A 21,439-nucleotide genomic window follows, 5' to 3' on the forward strand; every position below is an offset into this window, starting at 1 on the left:
GAAAGAGAGGTATCGAGACCTTATAAGGGATTTGCAACGATTGTACCCGGAATATTCTGTTAAACTGATCGTCCTTATCATCGGCGCTCTTGGAGGTGCCCAGCGTTCAATTGCTAATAGCCTAAAAGGCATCCCTGCGTGTCAACAATATGCTAGAACACTTGCGGGAAAAATGCAGAAGGAGGTTGTCCTTGGGTCGCTCCGTGTTCTTAGGGTCCACGAGGCTTTTGCTGGGTCGTCGTATTGATTCCTTTACAGACTGTAACCACCTATCTCACGGTTGTGAGACGTGGTTATGGCTGAAATCGCGGTAAAATTTCAGCCACAACCACGTCTCACGACTGTGAGATAGGTGGTTATGGTTATATATATATATATAGCCCCTGGATTTTTATCTTCTAATATTAAAAATATAAACATTTGAGAAATACTTTTTAGATCAGGTAAAATTTTGAAAATAGCATATTATTTGAAAAGGAATAGAAAAATTAAACTTGTGTGATCTCTAAATAAAAGCGTTTAAAATTAATGAAAGTGTTTGAAATTGAATTTTTTTTATCAAAAGCTCTCAGAATGGGAAAAATTCCGGCTAAAATAGGGAAAATTTGACATTTTCATTACAAAGTAGTTGAAATTGTATAGTTTCTGATCCAAACCTTCAAAAGTTGAACTATTTTTTAAAATTGAAAAATCATGAAATTGAATAATTTCAGTTAAAAATTTTGAAAACATAACTATTTTAAAACATTAAAAATTGAATATTTTCAGATTAAAATTTTGACAATTGGATCATTTCAAATTAAAAAGAATTTATATTATATCATATCTAATTATAGGTGTTAAAAATAAAAAACTTTAGAATCCGAACAATTTTCATTTCTAAGTGAATAATATTTGACAATTTCAAATTGAAAACTAAATTTAATATTTTAGATTCTACGCTAGTGCAACTATAAAATTTTACATTTTCATTGCATTATAAAATTATAATAAGTACACAGTAAGCCATAGTAAGTTCGGCAGAATCTCAACAAGGCTTTTAGTACTGAAATGCGGCTGACTTTACTACTCATAAATTAAAATTCTAGATAAGTTCTACATAATTTTTGCAGCTCTTACTTTTATTTTTAAATTTAGTACCAATCAATAAAACTCTTTATTTTTTCAGCACTAAGAAAGTATAATCACAAAAATCTGTTCTTATTTTGAAGTGATAGTTCTAAATTATCACTCTTTAAACATAATCAACTGTTGATTTGTTATTCACGAGCAATAAATGCAAGCGCGCGAACCGTGTGTTCACGTTTCTAGATGTTTTTATTTCCTAACATTAAATATATAAACAATTAAAAAATCCACTGTTGAACTAATTTTTAAATATTAGGTTTGAAATTTTTTAAAACTATCTATTAAATTTTAATAACTTTGCATTAGAATCGTGGTAAATTAACAAAAAAATGGAATGCTTTTGAATTGAAAAAGTTCCAAATAAATTTTAGATTAAGTATAGGTATAATTTTGAAAAAGGAAAATATCTCGAATAAATCAAAAGAAGCTGAACTAATATAATTTCTATATTGAATTAAATGGAAAAATCTGGAAATTGAATTATTTCAGATTAAAATTTAAAAAATTTAACTATTTCAAAGCGTTATTTATAAAATTTTAAATTGGTATTACATTGAAAAACGATAAGATAACATTAGAATAGATCAAATTTCTATAAAATAGCTGATTCATAGCTCATAGCTCATAGCTAGAATTCAGTCATTAACTAATATTAGTAAAAAAATTACTGATTCAAATTTATAGAGAATCAAACAGTCGCGTTTTTAATAAAAAAATGGAATTTTCAATCCAAAAATATTCATGTTAACATCAGTTGTTATTTTCAACCAAATAGTTTAATTTTCAACCAAGAAGATGAATTTCGTACCAAAAAAACACATTTCCAAGAAAATAGATACATTTTCAACCAAAGAGATGAATTTTAAACTGAAATATATAAATATTAAGTTAAACAAAATTTATTTTTAACAAAAAAACACCAATTTTCTACTAAGCCAAAAATACATGAATTTTAATAAAACAGTTCATGTTTCAGCTAAGTAGTTGAATTTTAAACGTAATAGTTAAATCAACGATGAAAGAAAATGAATTTTTTAATCTGTGCAAATGTCAATCTGTTAAAATGTTTACCAATTCCAATCAACTACTGAGACAAATTTTAGTTTTAAATAAAAAGATAGTTAAATTCAATCAAAAAATACAATTTTTCAACAAAATAATTTAATTAAAATTAAATTTTCAACCCAAATATATAAATTTTCAATCGAATAGAAAAATGTTTAACCAAGAATAATAATATTCTACCAAAAAACACACAGATTCAACCCAATTATTTTATTTAGGACCAAAGAGATTAATTTTTAACAAAAAATAAAAACAGGAATTTTCTACAATGAAGTTACATTTTCAACAGTAAAGACGAACTGTTGATCAAAAAGACAAAGTTTCTCCCAAAAAAGACTAACCGTTCAAAAACATGGATTTTCAATTTTATAAATGAATTTTGAATCCAAACGTTGAATTTTTAACTAAGAACGATACATTTTGAAACGAAAGTGGAATAGTTTAACTACTAGTTAAAAAATTAATTTCCAACCAAAGATATGAATTTTCAACTAAAATGAGGATTTCTCAACCCAAAAAAATGAACTGTTAATCAAGTAGATTAATTTTTAATCAAACAGATCAATTTTCTTCAAAATAGTTACATTTCCAGCCAAAGAGATACATTTTTTACTGAAATGTTGAATACTGAATAAAAAATTTGAGCAAAGCAGTTCAACTTGTAACCAAATAGTTAAATTTTTAACCAAAAATATGACTTTTTAATAAAAATGTTAACTTTTAACCAAATATTTCAATCTTCAATCAAAAAATAAATTTTTATCAATGTTTTTGAACTTTTACCCAAGTAGTTGCATATTCAAGCCATAAAGATGATTTTTCTAAAAAGCAGTTAAATTTTCAATAACAAAAAAGTAAATTTTCCATTGCACACTTTTTTCTTTATAATAATACAGAATTAAATGTTTAAATTTAGTACTTAATAGCGTTTTTTAAATATTAAAAATTGTCCCAATTTAATATTTCAAACTATACAGCTGAACAGGGAATTCAATAATATTTCAAAATTACAGCATAGTAATAATAAAATAATCAAACGAAACATTCTTATAATAATCTGTAATAAAAAGTAAACAAAAAATAATGCAGCGGGAAAAATCAAATTTTGCGCGTTGTATCACGTGACTAGTTCGTGGCTCCGCCTATGTGCATTTAGGAAACCATCTTGAACAAGATCACAAGATCAGCTGATTACTGTCATTCCTGTCAATTTACACTTCTCCACATGATTCTTTTTCGAAAAAATGTCACTTCATTTTTTTTCAATGAAGAATTCGGTTAGCTAGCATAGATAAAAAATATTAATCGATAGTAATGATGAATAAAAATATGAGTTCACCGTCTAAACTCACGGAGTTTGCTCCACTTAGTCCGGAGGAAAGTCAACCTGTTGTCGCTTCTATTTTCTCGAAAATCTTTAATTTCACCAAAAGTAAGTATTTTCCAACTTCTAATATAAATATTTTAGTCATGTAATACCCCTTTTTAATAGTTCCTTTCTATTTGAGCCGATATCTTTCTGTTAATTGAGTGAAAGTAGAGGTTACGTTTTACAGTTATGTCAATGTTTTGTTATTATCCTACAAATTAATTTTCTCGCACGTTCATGCGAATAAATTGGGTAATATTTATTTAGTAGAAATCATTTATTTTTGATACCCTGCATTCTTTCTAAGTGTCACAATTTCATTATTATGTATAGTGAGATTAAACACACTTGAGAGTTCATTTAATTTTAAAGGAATAATTTTGATTTATATTTATTTCGTCGTTTTCATTTATTAAAGGAGAAACACTATAGTTTTGCTACAAGCCAGGGAATGCATAGTAGTCAGTGAATGTAAAACTAGTTCGCGAATTTTCGATTGACTTTAATAATTAATTCATTAATTTTATTATTTTGTTCTATATTCAACAATTTTGTTCAGAAGTAATTCTGTTTGGTTGAAAGTTCGTCTCTTTGGGTTGAAAATGCATAATTCTTTATAGAAATTGCATTTTTTTGTTTAAAAAGCACAACTGTTTAGTTGGAATTTAATTTGTTTTGATTTAAGATTTAACTATTTGTTAAAAATTAATTTCTTTCTATTCCATTTTGTGTGTAAATTTTATCTTCTTTACCTTCTTGGTTGAAAATGAATCTTCTTTTCTTGAAAATTCATCTATGTGCAAAAAATAATTGTGTTGTTGTTGAAGATTCATAATTTGAATGGAAAATTAATTTGATTAAATAAAAATTTAACTATTTCATTTTGTGTAGAAACTTTATATTTTTCATCTTCTTAATGGAAATGCATGTGTTTGGTTGGAAATTAAACTATTTCATTGAAAATTAATTTTATTTGGTTGTAAATTAACTGGTGTGCTGGTGATTTCACTATCTTATTAGTAAGGTTAAAAATTCACTATTTTTGTTGATATTAAAAAAAAAATTTTTTACTAAATATTCATTTTTCCGAAATGAAAATTTATTCTGTTTTTGGTCGAATATTTCTCTATTTGGATTAAAAAGTAGCCTATTTTTGGTAGGAATTGCATTTTTGTAAATAAAAAGTCACAATTGGTTGAAAAATAATCCGCTTCGATTGAGGATTCAACGTTTTGATGACAATGTGTCTTTTTTGATGATTTTTTTTGTCAAATTTCAACTATTTTTTTGAAAATTATATTTTTTTCATTGAAAACTAATTTTTGTAACTGAATATTCCATATATGATAAAAAATTTATCCTCTTCAATTTAAAATTCAAATATTTGGTGAATTTTTTTTGTGGGTCGAAGCTTCATCTTTTTCATCTTCTTTGTTGAAAATTTAACTATTTCTTTAAAAAAATATTTTATTTTGTTGAAAATTATTATTTTTTAATGAAAGATTTTAATATCCTATTAAAAAGGTTAAAAATTAATTTTCTTGGTTGAAGATTATTTTTCTTTTTTTGTTAATAAATTTTTCTTTTAACTGAAAATTTAACTATTTTATTCATGTTTAAAAATTCTTTTTTTTTTAGATTGAAAAGTCATCTTTTTTTTAAGAATTGAAACTTTTTGTATTAAAAATGACAACAGTTTAGTTGAAAGTTAATCTGATTTGTTTGAGGATTCAACTTTTTTATATTAAAATGTACCTTTTGGTTCCATTAAAACGCAATTAAATTATTATTTTTGTATGAAATTAATCATTTTTGGTTGAAATTTGGTTAAAAATTTTTGTTGTATGTTTGAACATTAATTTTTTTAACAGAAAATTTAATTTACTTTCATTAATTGACAATTTAACTATCTGGTTAGAAATTAATTTTTTTATGTTGAAAATGGAACTATTTTGTTCAAAATTAATTTTTGTTTACTCGTATTAAAAATTAATTTTTCTACCCGAAAATTTAGCTATTTTATTTTTGGGATTTGACTTTTTGTATGACAATGCGTCTTTCTGGTTGAAACATCAACTATAATTTTTTTTGTGACAGTTCATCGTTTTTGGTTGAAAATTCAATTACTTAGTTAAACGTGGAACTGCTTTGTTAAAAACCCATTCTTTTGGTTGATAATTCATTATTTTAGTTGAAAAATCTTTTTTTATTCAAAATTAATTTTTATAAGTTCAAATTGAACCTATCCATGTTTGGTTAAAAATGTATCTTCTTCAGTTGAAAATTGAACTATTGAATTTGGTAAATATTTATTTATTTAGTAGAAGATTCATAATTTTAGTTAAAAATGAATTTTTTTTAACTTCGTGGTTCTAAATTCATCTGTTTGGATAAAATTTTCTTTTATTTTTTCGGAAATGATTTTTTAATACGAAAAATTTAAATATTCATTTTTTTTCGTTAAAACTCATTTCTAAGGTTAAAAATGAAACTATTTTGTTGTAAATATATTTTTTTGTTGAAAATGTAGCTATTCTTTTTTTAGTTGAAAATGTATCTTTTTAAATTGAAAATTCATTTATTTATTTGGAAACAAGTCTTTTCGCTTGAAGATTCAATTCTTTTGGTAGAAAATTTATATTTTTATCCAATTTTTTTAATTGCTTGCTTTGGGTTTGAAAACTCAACTATTTTGTTGAAAATTCCTCATTTTAATTTAGAAATTAGTTTGTTTCGTTTAAGATATCAACTTATTTGTTGAAAATTCGTATTTTCTGGTTTAATTCAACTGTTTATGATTAAAAATTAAAATATTTCAAAATCTATCTTTTGGAGATAAAAACTCAATAGTTTCTTTGAAAATTCGTGTATTTTACATATGTCTACGTATGTTATAGTTGACCACTTATCAAATTCTGTATGACTTTTGTTATAAAAATATTTAAATTAAATTTAGATACAAACTTTTTTTTGAACTAATATTATTGATCTCGTAGGTATCAGATTGTTTTTATACCTAAAAGAAAATTTTAAACGGTTAGGGAAAATGAAAAAATGTTCAGGGAACTTCAAATTGATTAGTAGAAATGATTAGAAATTGTTCAAATCTCAGGTACAGTACAAGTTGATGATAGTGCTACGTCTCCGAATAATGACGAACATAGTTCCTCTGGTGACTCTGAGTCTTGGAAGCAGTCTGAAAGTGCAGAAAAAACACCTGAAGATGACAGTTCTAGTATAATGAATTTTTCCCTGGACACCAATGAGGGACGTAGTTTACCCAACGTTTTAAAGCGAATCAGCAATATCGTTGCTTTAAAAAGCAGCGTAAGTTTTACCCATTTTTAGTTATTAATTATATATAATAATCTTCAAATTCATTTATTTATTGAATAGAAATTCTTTCGTTTGAGTCGGTGTATCAAATTCTTTTCATGTTAGTTCGAAAAAAAAGTAATTTTTGTCTGATTTTAGGCTAATTTAAAATTAGATGAAGTGTTAGGAAAGTTTCTGAAAAGTATGTAAAAAATTATAATTACTTAAACTTTAAAAAAACTTCAAAATTACATAACTTTGAAATATAAATCTTGAACTTTTGATTTCCGAAATCATCCAAATTTAAGATTTTTTATTTTTATACATCTACAAAATTCAACGATTTTTAATTGTAACTCCTCGAGATTTTAGTATAATTAATCATAAATCGTTAATACTGAAAAGTTTTTAAGTTTTATAATTTAAAGTTCAAAATAATGCAAGTTTTAAGTTTTACAATTAAAAATTCTGTATTTTTCATTTTGAAAAATTTTGAATTTAAAACTTGGCTTTTGATTTCTAGAAGCATTCAAATTTACTAATTTGTATTAGACATCCTTAAAATACAAACGTTTGCAATTACCAATCTTTAAAAATTAAACACTTCCAATTACAAATTGTAAAAAAGTATGAACTTTCAATTATAACTCTTAAAATTGCAAAATTTTAAATAATTTAAAATTTTTAAAATTAAGGAGTTTTCAACTTTGACATTTTACAATGGAAAATTTCGGTATTTTTGATTATTTACATTCGAAATTTCTTTAATTTGAAAGATTTAGGATTTAAAAAATTCACTTGACTTCGAAAATCATAAATATTTACACATTTGTATTTATACGTCTCTAAAATTCAAGAGATTTAACTTCTTACTCTTTAAAATTGTAGAACTTTTTATTATGAATCTTTAAAATTGAAGCGTTTTTAATTTTGAAAATTTTCTGTTTTAAAAATTTTCCATTAAAAACTCTGCATGCAAGGTTTGAAATAAAAAATTCTGTAATTTTGAAGCTTTACATTAGAATTTTCTTCAATCTGGAAGATTTAGAAATCAAAAGTTTAAAAAATTATGAAAATTAAAAAATTTGTTTTTATGCATCTTTAAAATTCAAGAGTTTCCAATGATAAAGCTTAAAAATTAAGAAATTTTCCATTGAAAATCATGAAAGTTTAAGAATTTTCAATTGTAAATCTTCAAAATCGAACTATTAAACAAAAATGTTCTAAATTACATTACCTTTAAAATATGAATCTTGAAAATTGAATAATTGGTAATATTGTATTTTCAAAATTCAAGAATTTTTTATTTTAACTCTTCAAAATTATAGAACTTTAAATGGTAAATCTTTAAAATTGAAGTGTTTTAAACTTTGACAATTTACAATTTAAAAAATCTGTATTTTTAATAATTTACATTTTAAATTTCTTCAATTTGAAATATTTAAGATTGAAAACTTGACTTCGGACTTCGAAAATCATAAATATTTACTAATTTGTATTTATACGTCTCTAAAATTAATGAGATTTAATTTTTTACTCTTTAAAATTGTAGGCCTTTTAATTATAAGTCTTTAAAATTGAAGCCTTTTTTATTTAAAAAATGTTCTATTCAAATCATGAAAATTTGTCGTCATACATCGTTAAAATTAAAGAGTTTTCAATGATAAAGCTTAAAAGTTGAGGAAGTTACCATTCTAAATCATGAATTACATCACCTTTAATATATGAATGTAGAAAATGGAATAATTTGTAATACTTTATTTTCAAAATTCAAGAATTTTCAATCGTAACTCTTCAAAATTGCAGAAATTTAAATTGTAAATTTTAAAAATTTAACTGTTATAAACTTTGAGGACTTACAATCTAAAAAATCTGTATTTTTGGTTATGTAAATTTGTAATCTTTTTAATTTGAAATATTTATGATTGAAAACTTGACTTCTGCCTTCGAAAATCATCAATATTTACTCATTTATATTTATACATCTCTAAAATTTAACAGATTAACTTTCGACTCTTTACAATTGTAGAACTTTTAATTATAAATCATCAAAATTTAAAGGCGTGTAATTTTGAAAATTTACAATTAAAAATTATGCAAGTTTAAGTTTCACAATTGAAAATTTTGTGATTTTGATGATTAAGTTTGAAATTTCCTTAATTTGGAAGATTTAGAATTAAAAACTTGACTCTTGATCTTCAAAATGATCAAAATTTAAGAATTTTTATTCAGAAATTTTCAAAGTTGAAGAATTTTCAATTGTAACTCGATATAAAATCCCACATTAACTTATTTATTTTTCTCTTTTTTTCTTATTTCCTGCACGGATAAAATCTTATATTTAAATGAAGGTTAAATATTACTGAAAGGCAATTAAAATTCAAATGAAATTTGTATGAATGCCCATGTAGCTATTTTAATGTTTATTTTAATTTATGATTTATAATTATGCCTTATATTACCATAAATTGAAACAAACATATATTTTAATTTAATAACGAGGCAATCAAAACAAAATAAAAACTATATATATAAAATAAAAGCTATATTTGCTAGTAAACTTTATAATCTTGACTCGACATTAAAGTAAATCAAAATAATATTAAAATAAATAATAATAATATTTTCTAGAACCTTCAGTCTTATAAAGACTCTCAATTACGAAGTTATTGGATGCCCGACAGTGTTAGTAAGCAATGTTACGAATGCGGAGAAAGATTCACAACTTTCAGAAGACGACATCATTGTCGAGTCTGTGGCCAAATATTTTGTTCAAAGTGCTGCTGCGATGAAATTCCTGGGAAAATTATGGGTTGTACTGGTAGGAAGACTTCTTTTTTTAATATTTATTTTTAGTATGTAAGATAATAAATATTCTGGACGCCTATACCGTTTTTTATATTCAAAATTAAATTTTATTAATTTCCAACATATTTCGACTTGATATCAAGTCATTAACAGGGCATTTGAAACTGGAAAATAATATAACAGTCGACACAGATTGATTCAGCTATATTTTTTAAGATATTAAATTTTTTTTTTATTTCCCTCATAAAAAAATAAAACCGCTGAAGCTTATTTAAAACTTGGTGCTAAATCATATTGTTGTAATCAATTCAAACAAATAAAAACAAAATAAATTAGTTAAAATGGTTGATAGAGTAATGGTTTTAAATTTCTTTACAGAATTCCGATTCGTTTACAAAAAATCATTAACAGGAATGCAAGACATTAGAAAACAAAAGACGATTTGAAAGATTCTCTTGTATAGAGTTAACAGACCAAAATGTTCTAGAAACAGGGAAAATAAGATTTTTTTGCACGAAAACAGGGGAATCAATTCTCTTAAATAAAATTAAGATAGGTACTAATATTAAATTAAAATTAAAGAACTTTAAATTCCTAATATTGCAAGTAAAATATCGCATTTTTAACCAAATAAATGAGTTTTCAACCAATAGCTGAAATTTGAACTAATATAATGAATCTTTAATAAAAACAAAACTTTTAATAAACTATTTCAACTGTTAACCAAGTATTTGAACTTTCAAACTAAAAATTAATTTTATTTTTAATAAAAAAAAACAGTTTAAATCATCCAATAAAGTTGAATTTTCAACAAAATAGTTGACTTTTTAGTGAAAAAAAGTTAACTAATTTTTCAATTATTATCCAAAAGAGATGAATTTTAAATTCACATAATTAATCTTTAATACAAAATTATTTTTTAACAAAACTGTTGAATCTGCAATCAAAAAATATTAATTTTTAACCAAACATAGCATTTATAAACAAAAATATATTAAATTTCTACCAGAAGAGATGAACTTTCAAACGAAAAATACTGTATTTTAACAGAAAGAGTTTAATTTTCAACCAAGAAAAACTTCTTAATTAATGAAGAAAATAAAGTTTAAACAAACTGTTGAATTTTTAAGCCAAAAAGCTGAATTGTTTACAAAGTACTTGATTTTTCAAACCCAAAAATATGAATGAAAAATAGACAGTTAATTTTCAGCTAAATTGATTATTATTAAAGCTAAAAATATGTATTTTTTAAATTTATACCCGAAAATATAATTCCTAATATGGCAAGTAAAATATTGCATTTTTAACCAAATAAATGAGTTTTTAACCAATAGCTGAAGTTTCAACTAATATAATGAATCTTTAACAACAACAAAAAATTTAATTAACTATTTTAACTTTTAACCCAGTATTTGAACTTTCAAACTAAAAATTATTTTTATTTTCAATAAAAAAAACAGTTTAATTCATCCAATAAAGTTGAATTTTCAACAAAATAGTTGGTTTCTTAGTAAAAAAAAAGTTAAGTAAATTGTTCAATTATTATCCAAAAGAGATGCATTTTTAACTAAAATAATTAATCTTCACAACAAAATTATTTTTTAACGCAATTGTTGAATCTGCAATCAAAAAATATTAATTTTTAACCAAACATTGCATTTACAAACAAAAATATATTAAATTTCTACCAGAAACCAAGAAAAACTTCTTAATCAATGAAGAAGAAAAAGTTTAAACAAACTGTTAAATTCTTAAGCCAAAAAGATGAATTGTTTACAAAGCACTTGATTTTTCAAACCCAAAAATATGAATGAAAAATAGACAGTTAATTTTCACCTAAATTGATTATTTAAGCTAAAAATGTGTATTTTTTACATTTATACCTGAGAATATTAATTTTTAAAAATGTCAACGAATTTGCAACAAAATAGTTTAATCTTCAACCAAGGAAATACGTTTTGAACAATATAGTTGAACGTTCAACCAATTATTTAAATTTTCTACCAGAAAAGATTGCTTTTAACAAAATAGTTGAAGTTTTAACAAAATAATTAAATTTTCGTCTAAGTAGTAGAATCCTTTAGCAAAAATAATGAATCCGGAACCAAAAATATAATAATAGCCTGTGCAATTAAGAAGAATGAACTTTCAACCAAAAATAGTTGGATTTTCTCATTGGGTTCTAATAATTTCGGTCGCATTTTAGCCAAAAATGAGAAAGAGATGAAAAAGGGAAAGTTTTTCGAAAACAGGGGAAAAAGGAAGAATTTTGTTAAAAAAGGTAAAAGAGGGGTCTTAGTAAATAAAATCCCCTTTTCACATACAAATAAACTATGAACCCCTGTGATTCCTGATACCTACAAAAATATAATTTAGCAACTAGTTTCAAGTAATCTTCACAGATTTTCTTTTTCCATGTCAGGTAAATAATATGAAACATATCTAGACTAAATATAGTTAAATAAATCTGTATCAATTGTTATATCATTTTACAGTTAAAAATGCCTTGATAATTACTTGATATCAAGTCGAAACATTTCAGAAATTAATCAAATTTAATTTTGAACTTTCAGAAACCGGTGTATGCATCGACAAAATTGATTAACTTCGATTTTTAATTTGCTTAAATTTTCTTTTATCTTTACTCACTATTTTTAAATACTCATTAGGGAATTCCATAAAGATTAAAATTTTTTAATTTACAAACGTCAACCGCTAAATGTCTTCCTTTTGCTGAAAAAATGCTGCCGTAATTCTTTTCTTTTATTTTTCAGAGGTTTCCATAGACCGTTTAAGGCCTGGAAATCAATTTTCTTAGTTTTCGATTAAAAAAAAATGCAAATTTACTGGAAAAAATTCTTTCACCCCTAGAAAGTATCTTTTATTTATCAAGGAATAAGCCTTAATTTTTATGAAATAATAAAACAAAAATTAACGATAGTATCTGGCTTGGAATACGAAAATTTGTAACCTTATTTTTTGAGGAATAATATAAACAGGATTTTACTAAAATATAAAGAGAATACTCCTTATAATGAATAAATTAAAAACTATTTATACCAGCTGACAGAACAAAAGTCTTAAATTTCATTAATAATGTAAATAATATTCCTTTGAATTCAAAAAAATTCGATGAAATTGATCAGAATTTCAAATTAATTTAAACAAATTTAGGCTAAATTCACGAGGAATTAAAAAAAAATTAAATTAAATTAGTATTAAAATTTAATTTTAAAAAGCGAGTGAATTATAAAATTGCATCTCCGAAAAAGATCCATGAGATTCAGTAGATTTCAAGGGAATTCTGAAAAATTTGGAATAAATTAAAAATAAATCAAAAGAATGCAGAATATTTTCTTTATATTTTAGAACATAAATATTATTCAACGAAACAATGTTTTGAGTCCATTTAAAGCATTTAATTGTGATAAAGTTGCAAATTTACGCATACAAAGCACAATTATAACTTCAAAAATTGTGTTGTTATTTAATCAAATTTAAGGCTCATTCCTCAATAAATAACAACCTGGAAAAAGCTTTAGTCAGAGATTTTTTTTTGAAAATGTGCTTAATTTTTTATTTTAATTGCAATATAAAATTGAATAACAATGATTCATTATTTGTAAACCGAGCATTATATTCTTGTATTTAACTTTTTTTTGAAAATTAATTTTTTAACTGATAATTCAACTATTCTATTGATTGAAGATTAATCGTTTTTATGTAGTTGTAACTTTATTCAAAAATTCAGGTATTTTGTGTGAAAATTAGTTTTTTTTAGTAAAAAATGTAATCTTCTTTGTTAAAAGTTCAATTATTCTAGTTAAAGATTCATCTTTTTAATTGCAAATTCATATTTTTTGTTTAAAAATCACCTATTCCAGTTGAAGATTCATCATTTTAGTTTTTGTTGTCAATTATTTGTTTATAACTGAAAATGTAATTAAATTCTCCAACTGAATATTTCATAATTTTAGTTAAAAATTCATCTGTTTAGTTGAACATTTATTTCTTTCACTGAAAATTCAACTATTCAATTTTTGGTTGTCAACTTATCTTTTTTAGTTTAAAATTCACGTATTTTGTTGAAAATTCTACTTTTTTTGGTAGAAATTATACTTTTTGGTTGAAAATTCAACATCTGGTTAAAAATTCATCTATTTGGTTGGAAATGCAATGTTTGTACTTGAAAAGTGAAGAAATTGAAGAGATTTCAATTGAATTTAATATAGTAACACATTAATTTTACGCAAATATGCAGTGAATATTAAGTATAAGAAGAGAAAATAAAAACTTCTTTGAATTGTTATTCAAATTAATATATTTTATGGCCAAATTCAGGAAATGGTTAATTATGTTTTCAGTATCATGCAATTATTTAATTATTCGATGTTTCTAATGTATTTAAGAATATCTTGTAATCTAATCTGTAAAAGCTTTCTAAATTAAACATATTAATTTAATTCTTAGAAACTGAGAAAAAACACATTATTTATAATAATCCCCTGAAACTGTATACATACTTCGAGTCAATTGTTTTAAAAGTGCGAACTGTTTACCTGGAAAATCCTGGAATTGTGAGGGAATTTATTTCCAAAATTTGAGTAGACTTAAGGGTGGGCCGATAAAAAATTAATGTATAACAATCGATTTCTAATCAGAAGAAATTGTTAATCCCTTATGAGCTGAATATAGAGTACATCCTTTTTATCAATTAATATCTTTTACCTTCTCAAGCTTGTTGAAAATCAATAAAATTTTATTTAAGCGTAAAATATATAGAAAAATAAATTCTTAGTCACCAATTTTTCCATACATGTAGAACTATATGTCTAAACCTTTTAATAAGAACCTATTTGAAATTTAAAAAATGTGGAAAATAAAAGAAAAGACAAAAAATATTTTTTAATTTTAATTTTATTGTTATTGAATTCCGCGCAAAAAATAACTTCAAAAATAAATTATAAAAATTATATTATAAAATTATTATCTGAGCTCTGGATTAAAATATGGGTCTCTTATCAGTAACACAATAGCACTTTATGGGGCAATTTCATACGCGGAATTTAAAAAAAAAATCCAATTGAAAATAACAGGGTGAAGGCTGGACCGGGAAACCGGTAAATGACCAGGAATTTTCTGAGACCGGGAAAAACCGGGAAATGACAGTGAATTTTCTGAGACCGGGAAAAACCGGGAAATGACAGTGAATTTATTCCTTGACCGGGAATTTTACGAACTTTAAGAAGAAAAATTTGACCAAGTTTGATTTCAACAGTTTTGTAAATAATTAAAGTATAAAAAACTGAACAATAATTGATGTGACAAAACGATTCTAAATCCGTTAAAAATTTGAAAATTTCCAGATTATAACTGTTTGAATTCGAAAGTCTTAATACGAATTGAGATTAATATAATATAATTTATTCCGATAATTTGATTTTTAAATAACAATTTTAATGATTTATCAATAAAATATTTTTAATTCAAAGTTTTTAGTGTCTCTTTATATTATGTTTTATATTAAATTGAATAAATAAATTTATTAATATATTAATTTTATTAGTCTTCTTAGCCATTAAAAGTTTCACTGTTCATTTAAGGCGAGTAAATTGAATACAAATATAGGTAAAAGTAAACAATTTGAAACTGAATTATTTTACATAGAAAACTTTGAATCTGCCGATTTCGAAGAGCTTTTCAACTTTTAATATTATAATTTTAGTTGTTCTGTTTGAAAAATGTTTAATTTGTAAGTGAAATTTTTAAATTTTTACGTATAAATAGCAACTGAACATTTATTATTTGTAAACAAAATTTTGAGTAATATCAAGAGATATTTCGTAGTTTTTAAAAGGTTCAAAATTAATTAAAAATTTGAAATGTCTTCAAGTAATTGAAAAGAAGTTTGTTCATATTTTTGTCGTGAACTTTTAAATACATTTTAAAATGAACCGAATTTTTCCCACAACTTTTGGAAAATCCTGCAAATTGAAAAAAATCCTTAGAATCTTCCAGGTTCTGTTTTGACCATTTGGGAAATCTGTTAAAATCTTTAAAAATTTTCTGTTACAATAATTTTTCAAAATGAAAAATCATTTTCAATTTTCCTAGGAATCTTAAGAAAATGTTTTTATTCTTTTTAAGCCTTTCGTCCTTTTGGATTACAAATATAACTTTTCGGTTTAAAATGCACTTATTTTTGGTTGAAGTTTAATAATTCTTCTTTGGCTATTCAATAATTTGGTAAACTTATTTTCAAATTGATCTTTCTCGATTGAAAATAAACTTTTTTGTTGCAAATTTTGTTGGTTAGTTAATTTTTTCATTTGAATTAAAAATTCAACTATTCAGTTTGAAATCCAACAGTTTTAGGTTGAAGATTAATTATTTTGGTTTGAAAATTCCATGATTTAGTTCCAAATTTTTTTGTTTTGTTGTTGAAAATTCTTCTCTCTTGATTGAAAATTAACTTTACCTTCGGAAAGTTCACATTCTTCTAAAAAAATTGATTCTTCGGTTTGAAAATTCAACTATTTGGTTAAAAATGCAACTGTTTCCAATTGTAGTTTAATAATTAAGATTTAAAAATTCGACCATTTGGTTCAACAATTTTGTTAAAGTCATTCTTTTAGATTTAAAATTCATTTCTGTTACGATAATTGTTCAAAATGAAAAATCATTTTCAATTTTCCTAGGAATCTTAAGAATATAGTTTCTAAATTTTTCATTTAAAATTTGCATTTTGTTTTAAATTCGGCTGTGCGAATTTGCACCTAAATTTCGGTACGAATAGCCCAATTTATTCGGGTCACAAACTTCGTTTAAATGATTTGAAATCATTTCAAGTTCTAAATTTAATTTTAATATTTTTTAAACTTACAGATATCTCTTAAAATTACTCTAATTTTTTCTACAAATAATAAGTGTTCCTATTGTTATTTATAAATTCAAATTTTAAAATTCTTTTCTTTAATTTGCAGGATTTTCTAAAAGTTACAAGAAAAATTCAATTCCTTTACAAATATATTTAAAAGTTTCGAAAACATTTCGAAAATGATTTTAAATTTGTAAAAATATAAAACCATTTCTAGATTTCTCAATATTTTGAAATAAAATGTTGATGTTTTTGAAGGATGCTTAAACTATTTAAAAAAAAATTATTTTTCATTTTTTAATTTGTCTAGCTTAAAATTACTTAAAAAATATAATTCTGAGTATTTTTAATTTTCATTGCTTGATTATTTAATTTAAAGTATTGAAAATGTTAACGTTGATTTATATTTTAGGAATTTAATCTGAATCTTTGAACTCTATAATTTATCAAAGTTCTAAATTTTGCAGTTTATCTGCATTTCATTTAAAAACTTTCAATTGAAAAGTGTTAGTACCGTCCATTTCATACGTATAAATTAAATTTGTTGTTTATTGTTTATTACCTTAAATGAAAACATGTTCAGAATAGAGTTCGATTTTTTAAATTTCATTGACCGTGAAAAATGTTTGCGAACTGGGGAAAAACCGTGAAATGACCGGATATTTTTCTTCGATTAAAACGGCCACCCTGAATAAATTTTGATCAATTTTTTATTTTTGATATATCTTTGATATGAAATAGGTACTTCCATGCATTTTTTAGGGTATTTAGTTTTACATATATAAAGAAATTAGTGAATAAGAATTAATTTTTTCATACATTTTTCACGCAAATTTCATTTTTTTCCATTTTCGACACACTTGAAGAGGTAAAAGATATTAGACGATTTTAAACCAAATTAAACAGTATATTTAAATCATTAAGAACTAAAAAAATGTTGGTATTATAAATGAACACACGTAAGTCACTTTTTTCGGGCCACCCTATTAGACGCCCTGAACAAATACTTTCTAAGGGTGAAAGAATTTTTTATATTTAAACTTGTATTAAAAAATCGAAAACAAAGAAATAACGGTCTAGCGGAAGGTCTAATAATATATTTTTTTAATAAAAGCAAGTTTATGGAAGTATTTTTGGAAGAAAATGAAGAAATTTAGGAAGTAGCGTTAGCAAAATAAAAAAATTAAAAATTTTCTTTGGCACCCTAATACTCACTCAATTTGAAACCGAGCTGATGTTGCACAGGTGATTTGAGGGTTTGCACCTACTGTTGTAAAGTAGTACTTTCTTATTTACAATCTTCTGACATGAGGAGCGATCTTTCGGCTGACTTGAAGGCCCTTCAGGAAGATCTTGAAGTTAAGTATGGAAAGGATTCTCTGAATGTATCCCAGAAATGTGCAAATGACGTTGTTGAAAGTGAAGTTGTATCTAGAAAACCGAGTGTTGGATACATGGAGGAAAAATACGCCATTGGCCGGTAAATTAAGAGTCGTAATTTTTAAAAAAGAATATAGAAAAGAAAATTTATTTTAACTGTTCTGATTTTTTGGTGTGTTTTTTTCCAGCTCTTCAACTTATTTAACTTCACAAGAACGCTCACGCGCTTTAAGAAATTCTGCTTCCCTGCGATTGATATATGAGGAACTTTTTCGATCAAATCGTGCAATTATTCTTCAAACTCACAGGATAAGATTAAAAAGTTATTATAACTGTTTTCTGGGAAACGAGTTGGTCAGTTGGATGGTTGCACAAAATAAGGCGGCGACCAGGTAATAACATTTTCGGAATGTTTAATAATGTTTCTTTTATAAAAAATCGTTACATTTATTTTTGAATTTGGTTGTTAATTATTAATAATTAATTTACAGACTTCGCCATCTTTCCCGTGCACCCCTCTGTTCCTTTTTTGTAAGGAATTTCTCTTTTTCCCCTGTTTTCAAGAAACTTCCCCTTTTCCGTTTTTTTTCGGTTTTGTGTTTGTTGAGAATTATTATTTTTGTTCTTGTTGAAAAGTCTAGTATTAAATTTTTGTTTCAGAGTTTAACTCTTCTGGTTAAAAAAAAATATATATTAAATGTTTTGTTTGAGATTTGTCTTTTTGGATTGAAAATTCGTCCTTTTGGATTACAAATACAACTTTTTGGTTTAAAATGCACTTATTTTTGATTGAAGTTTAATAATTCTTCTTTGGCTATTCAATAATTTTGTAAAATTTTTTTCAAATTGATCTTTCTCGATTGAAAATAAACTTTTTTGTTGCAAATTTTGTTGGTTAGATAATTTTTTTCATTTGGATTAAAAATTCAACTATTCAGTTTGAAATCCCAACAGTTTTAGGTTGAAGATTAATTATTTTAGTTTGAAAATTCCATGATTTGGTTCCAAATTTTTTTGTTTTGTTGTTGAAAATTCTTCTCTCTTGATTGAAAATTAACTTTACTTTCGGAAAGTTCACTTTCGTCTAAAAAAATTGATTCTTCGGTTTGAAAATTCAACTATTTGGTTAAAAATGCAACTGTTTCCAATTGAAGTTTAATAATTAAGATTTAAAAATTCGACCATTTGGTTCAACAATTTTGTTATAGTCATTCTTTTGGATTTAAAATTCATTAATTTATTGAAAATTCGTCTCTTTTGTAAGAAAGTTCAAATATTTGAATTTAAATTCAACGTTTTGGTTCAAAATAATGATGTTTAATTATTTGTTTGATAGTTCAACTCTTTTTGTTGAAAATTTACTTTTTTTAAACTCATCTTTTTCGGTTGAAGTTAACTGTTTTCTAAAAGATTCGACTTTTATCCCAAAAACTCAACTTGTTTTGTTGAAAACTAAACTACTTTGTTGTAAATTAATCTGTTTTGGTTGTGAATTTAACGATTTCGTTGAAAATGCGTATATTTTGGTAGAATTCAACTGTTCTTTATTACAAATTTTAATTATTTTTGGTTCAAATATCAACTATTACACTTTTCGTTAAAAATTCATATTTTTTTTATTGAATATTAAATTAATTGGTTGAAGGGTGAAGTACCTTGTTAAGAAACTCATTTCTTAGATTAAAGATTCATGTCCTTGATTGAAAATTCAACTATTATGTTGAAAATTCGTTTTTTTACAAGTTATTTTCTAAATTGAAAATTACACGATTTTATTTCTAGTTGAATATTAATATTTTTATTTGAAAGGGCGACTTCTATTTATTATTATTTTTTAAATATCAAGTATTACATTTTTTATTGGGAATTTATCTCTTTTTTTGTTGTTATAAATTCAACTATTTTGGTAAAAATTAGTTTTTCTTTGGTTGAAGAGTAAAGCTTCTTCACTGAAAATTTGACTTCCATTTTTAGTTAATTCAACTATTTTGGTAAACATTTTTTTTCTTGGTTAAAGAGTCATCTTTTTAACTGGAAACTTCTATTTTTGGTTGAAAATTGTTCATTTTTAGTTAAAAATTGAAACATTTGGCTAAAAATTCAACTATTCGGTCGAAAATTTGAGTATTTTTCAACACTCGTTCATCTTTTTTGGTAAAAAATTAATCTTATTGTTTCAAAATTCATCTTTTTTGTTTGAAATTCTACTATACTTCATTAACAGTTGAACTAATTAGTTAAAAATGCATTTTTTTAAATGAAGATTCATCATTCCACTTAGAAATATCTGTTTGGTGGGAAAATAAAGATTTTATTAAGAAGTTTTCTTTTATGGTTAAAGAGTAATCTTTTTAACTAAAAACTGTTTCATTTTTGGTTATAAATTATTCTTCTTAGTTAAAAATTGATCTTTTTGGAAAAGTGGAACCGCTCTGTTAAAAATTAATTTGATTGTTTATAGATTCATCAATTCAGTTTAAAATTTATCTCATTGTTTGAAAAATTCCCCGTTTGGTTGGAAATTCGTCTTTTTTAGTTTAAAATTAATCATTTTAACGGAAAATTGAACTATTACATTTTTGATTGAAAATTGTTTTTTTTTTTCATTTGAAAATTCAACTATTTGGTTGAATATTAATTTATTTTGTTGAAAATTCATTTTTTTATAGAAAATTTATCTCCTTTGTTGAAAATTAATTTTTGTAGTAGAAATTCATCTATTTTATTGAAAATTCATTTTTTTGTGTGTGGAGATTTCATCTTTCTTGATTAAAAATGCAACTGTTTGGTTCAAAAATTATTTCGGTTTTTTTTTCTTTAATCTGTGTTGGTTGAGGATTTAACTATTTTTTAGATATTCGTATTTTTTGCTTAATGGTTCATAATTTTATTTGAAAATGCATCTTTTTATTCAGACATTTAATTATTTTAATGAACATTTTTTTCAACTATTCCATTTTTAGATGAAAATGTATCTCTTCGTTTTCATGTAATTTGTCGAAAATGAATTTTTTTAGTAGAAAATTAATCTTCTTGGTTGTAAATTCATCTTTTTCATTAAAAAATGCATATATTTTATTTGAATTCGAAATATTTTTACCGAAAAGGTTAGGGATTTAAAACGTTTAATCTAGAATCCAAGTGTTACTTACATTCATGATATTTAAAAGAATGTATTCACCAATTAGTCCCATATTGTCGTGAAAAATCACCCGATTTCCACTGTTTTGAGAGCGTTTTGGGTACATGAAATCTGAAATTACAAATATTCTTAGGATACAAGCTACTGCGATTGGCCAAGCACTTCTCGAGGCAGGTTACATCGAGCCAGTTTTAACAGACGGTTTTAGTGATACCGCGTCAATTTTCAAACCTATAAAGTTACCTCGCATGCAAGCAACTGATTTTCTAACCGAAAGTCAAACATCTTGTGATGCTCAAGAGCCAGCTTGGGTGAAAACAATTCCTCAACACGATTCAACAACTGGTAAGTCATT

At 24.3% G+C, this 21,439-nt stretch overlaps 1 protein-coding gene across 1 annotated transcript in view; it reads left to right on the forward strand.

Moving 5' to 3' along the window:
• The first annotated feature begins 3,400 nt into the window (after nt 1-3,400).
• LOC117167599 (putative 1-phosphatidylinositol 3-phosphate 5-kinase) overlaps nt 3,401-21,439 on the forward strand; it is a 50,575-nt gene continuing 32,536 nt past the window's right edge. The window contains exons 1-6 of the mRNA XM_033352654.1: nt 3,401-3,625; nt 6,675-6,889; nt 9,509-9,698; nt 17,808-18,042; nt 18,131-18,334; nt 21,218-21,429. Of these exons, the coding sequence (XP_033208545.1) occupies nt 3,508-3,625; nt 6,675-6,889; nt 9,509-9,698; nt 17,808-18,042; nt 18,131-18,334; nt 21,218-21,429 (1,174 nt within the window). The 5' untranslated portion in view covers nt 3,401-3,507. The remainder of the gene's footprint in view (nt 3,626-6,674; nt 6,890-9,508; nt 9,699-17,807; nt 18,043-18,130; nt 18,335-21,217; nt 21,430-21,439) is intronic.

The sequence above is a fragment of the Belonocnema kinseyi genome, chromosome 2, assembly GCF_010883055.1.
Source record: "Belonocnema kinseyi isolate 2016_QV_RU_SX_M_011 chromosome 2, B_treatae_v1, whole genome shotgun sequence".
In the NCBI taxonomy this organism is placed as follows: Eukaryota; Metazoa; Arthropoda; class Insecta; order Hymenoptera; family Cynipidae; genus Belonocnema; species Belonocnema kinseyi.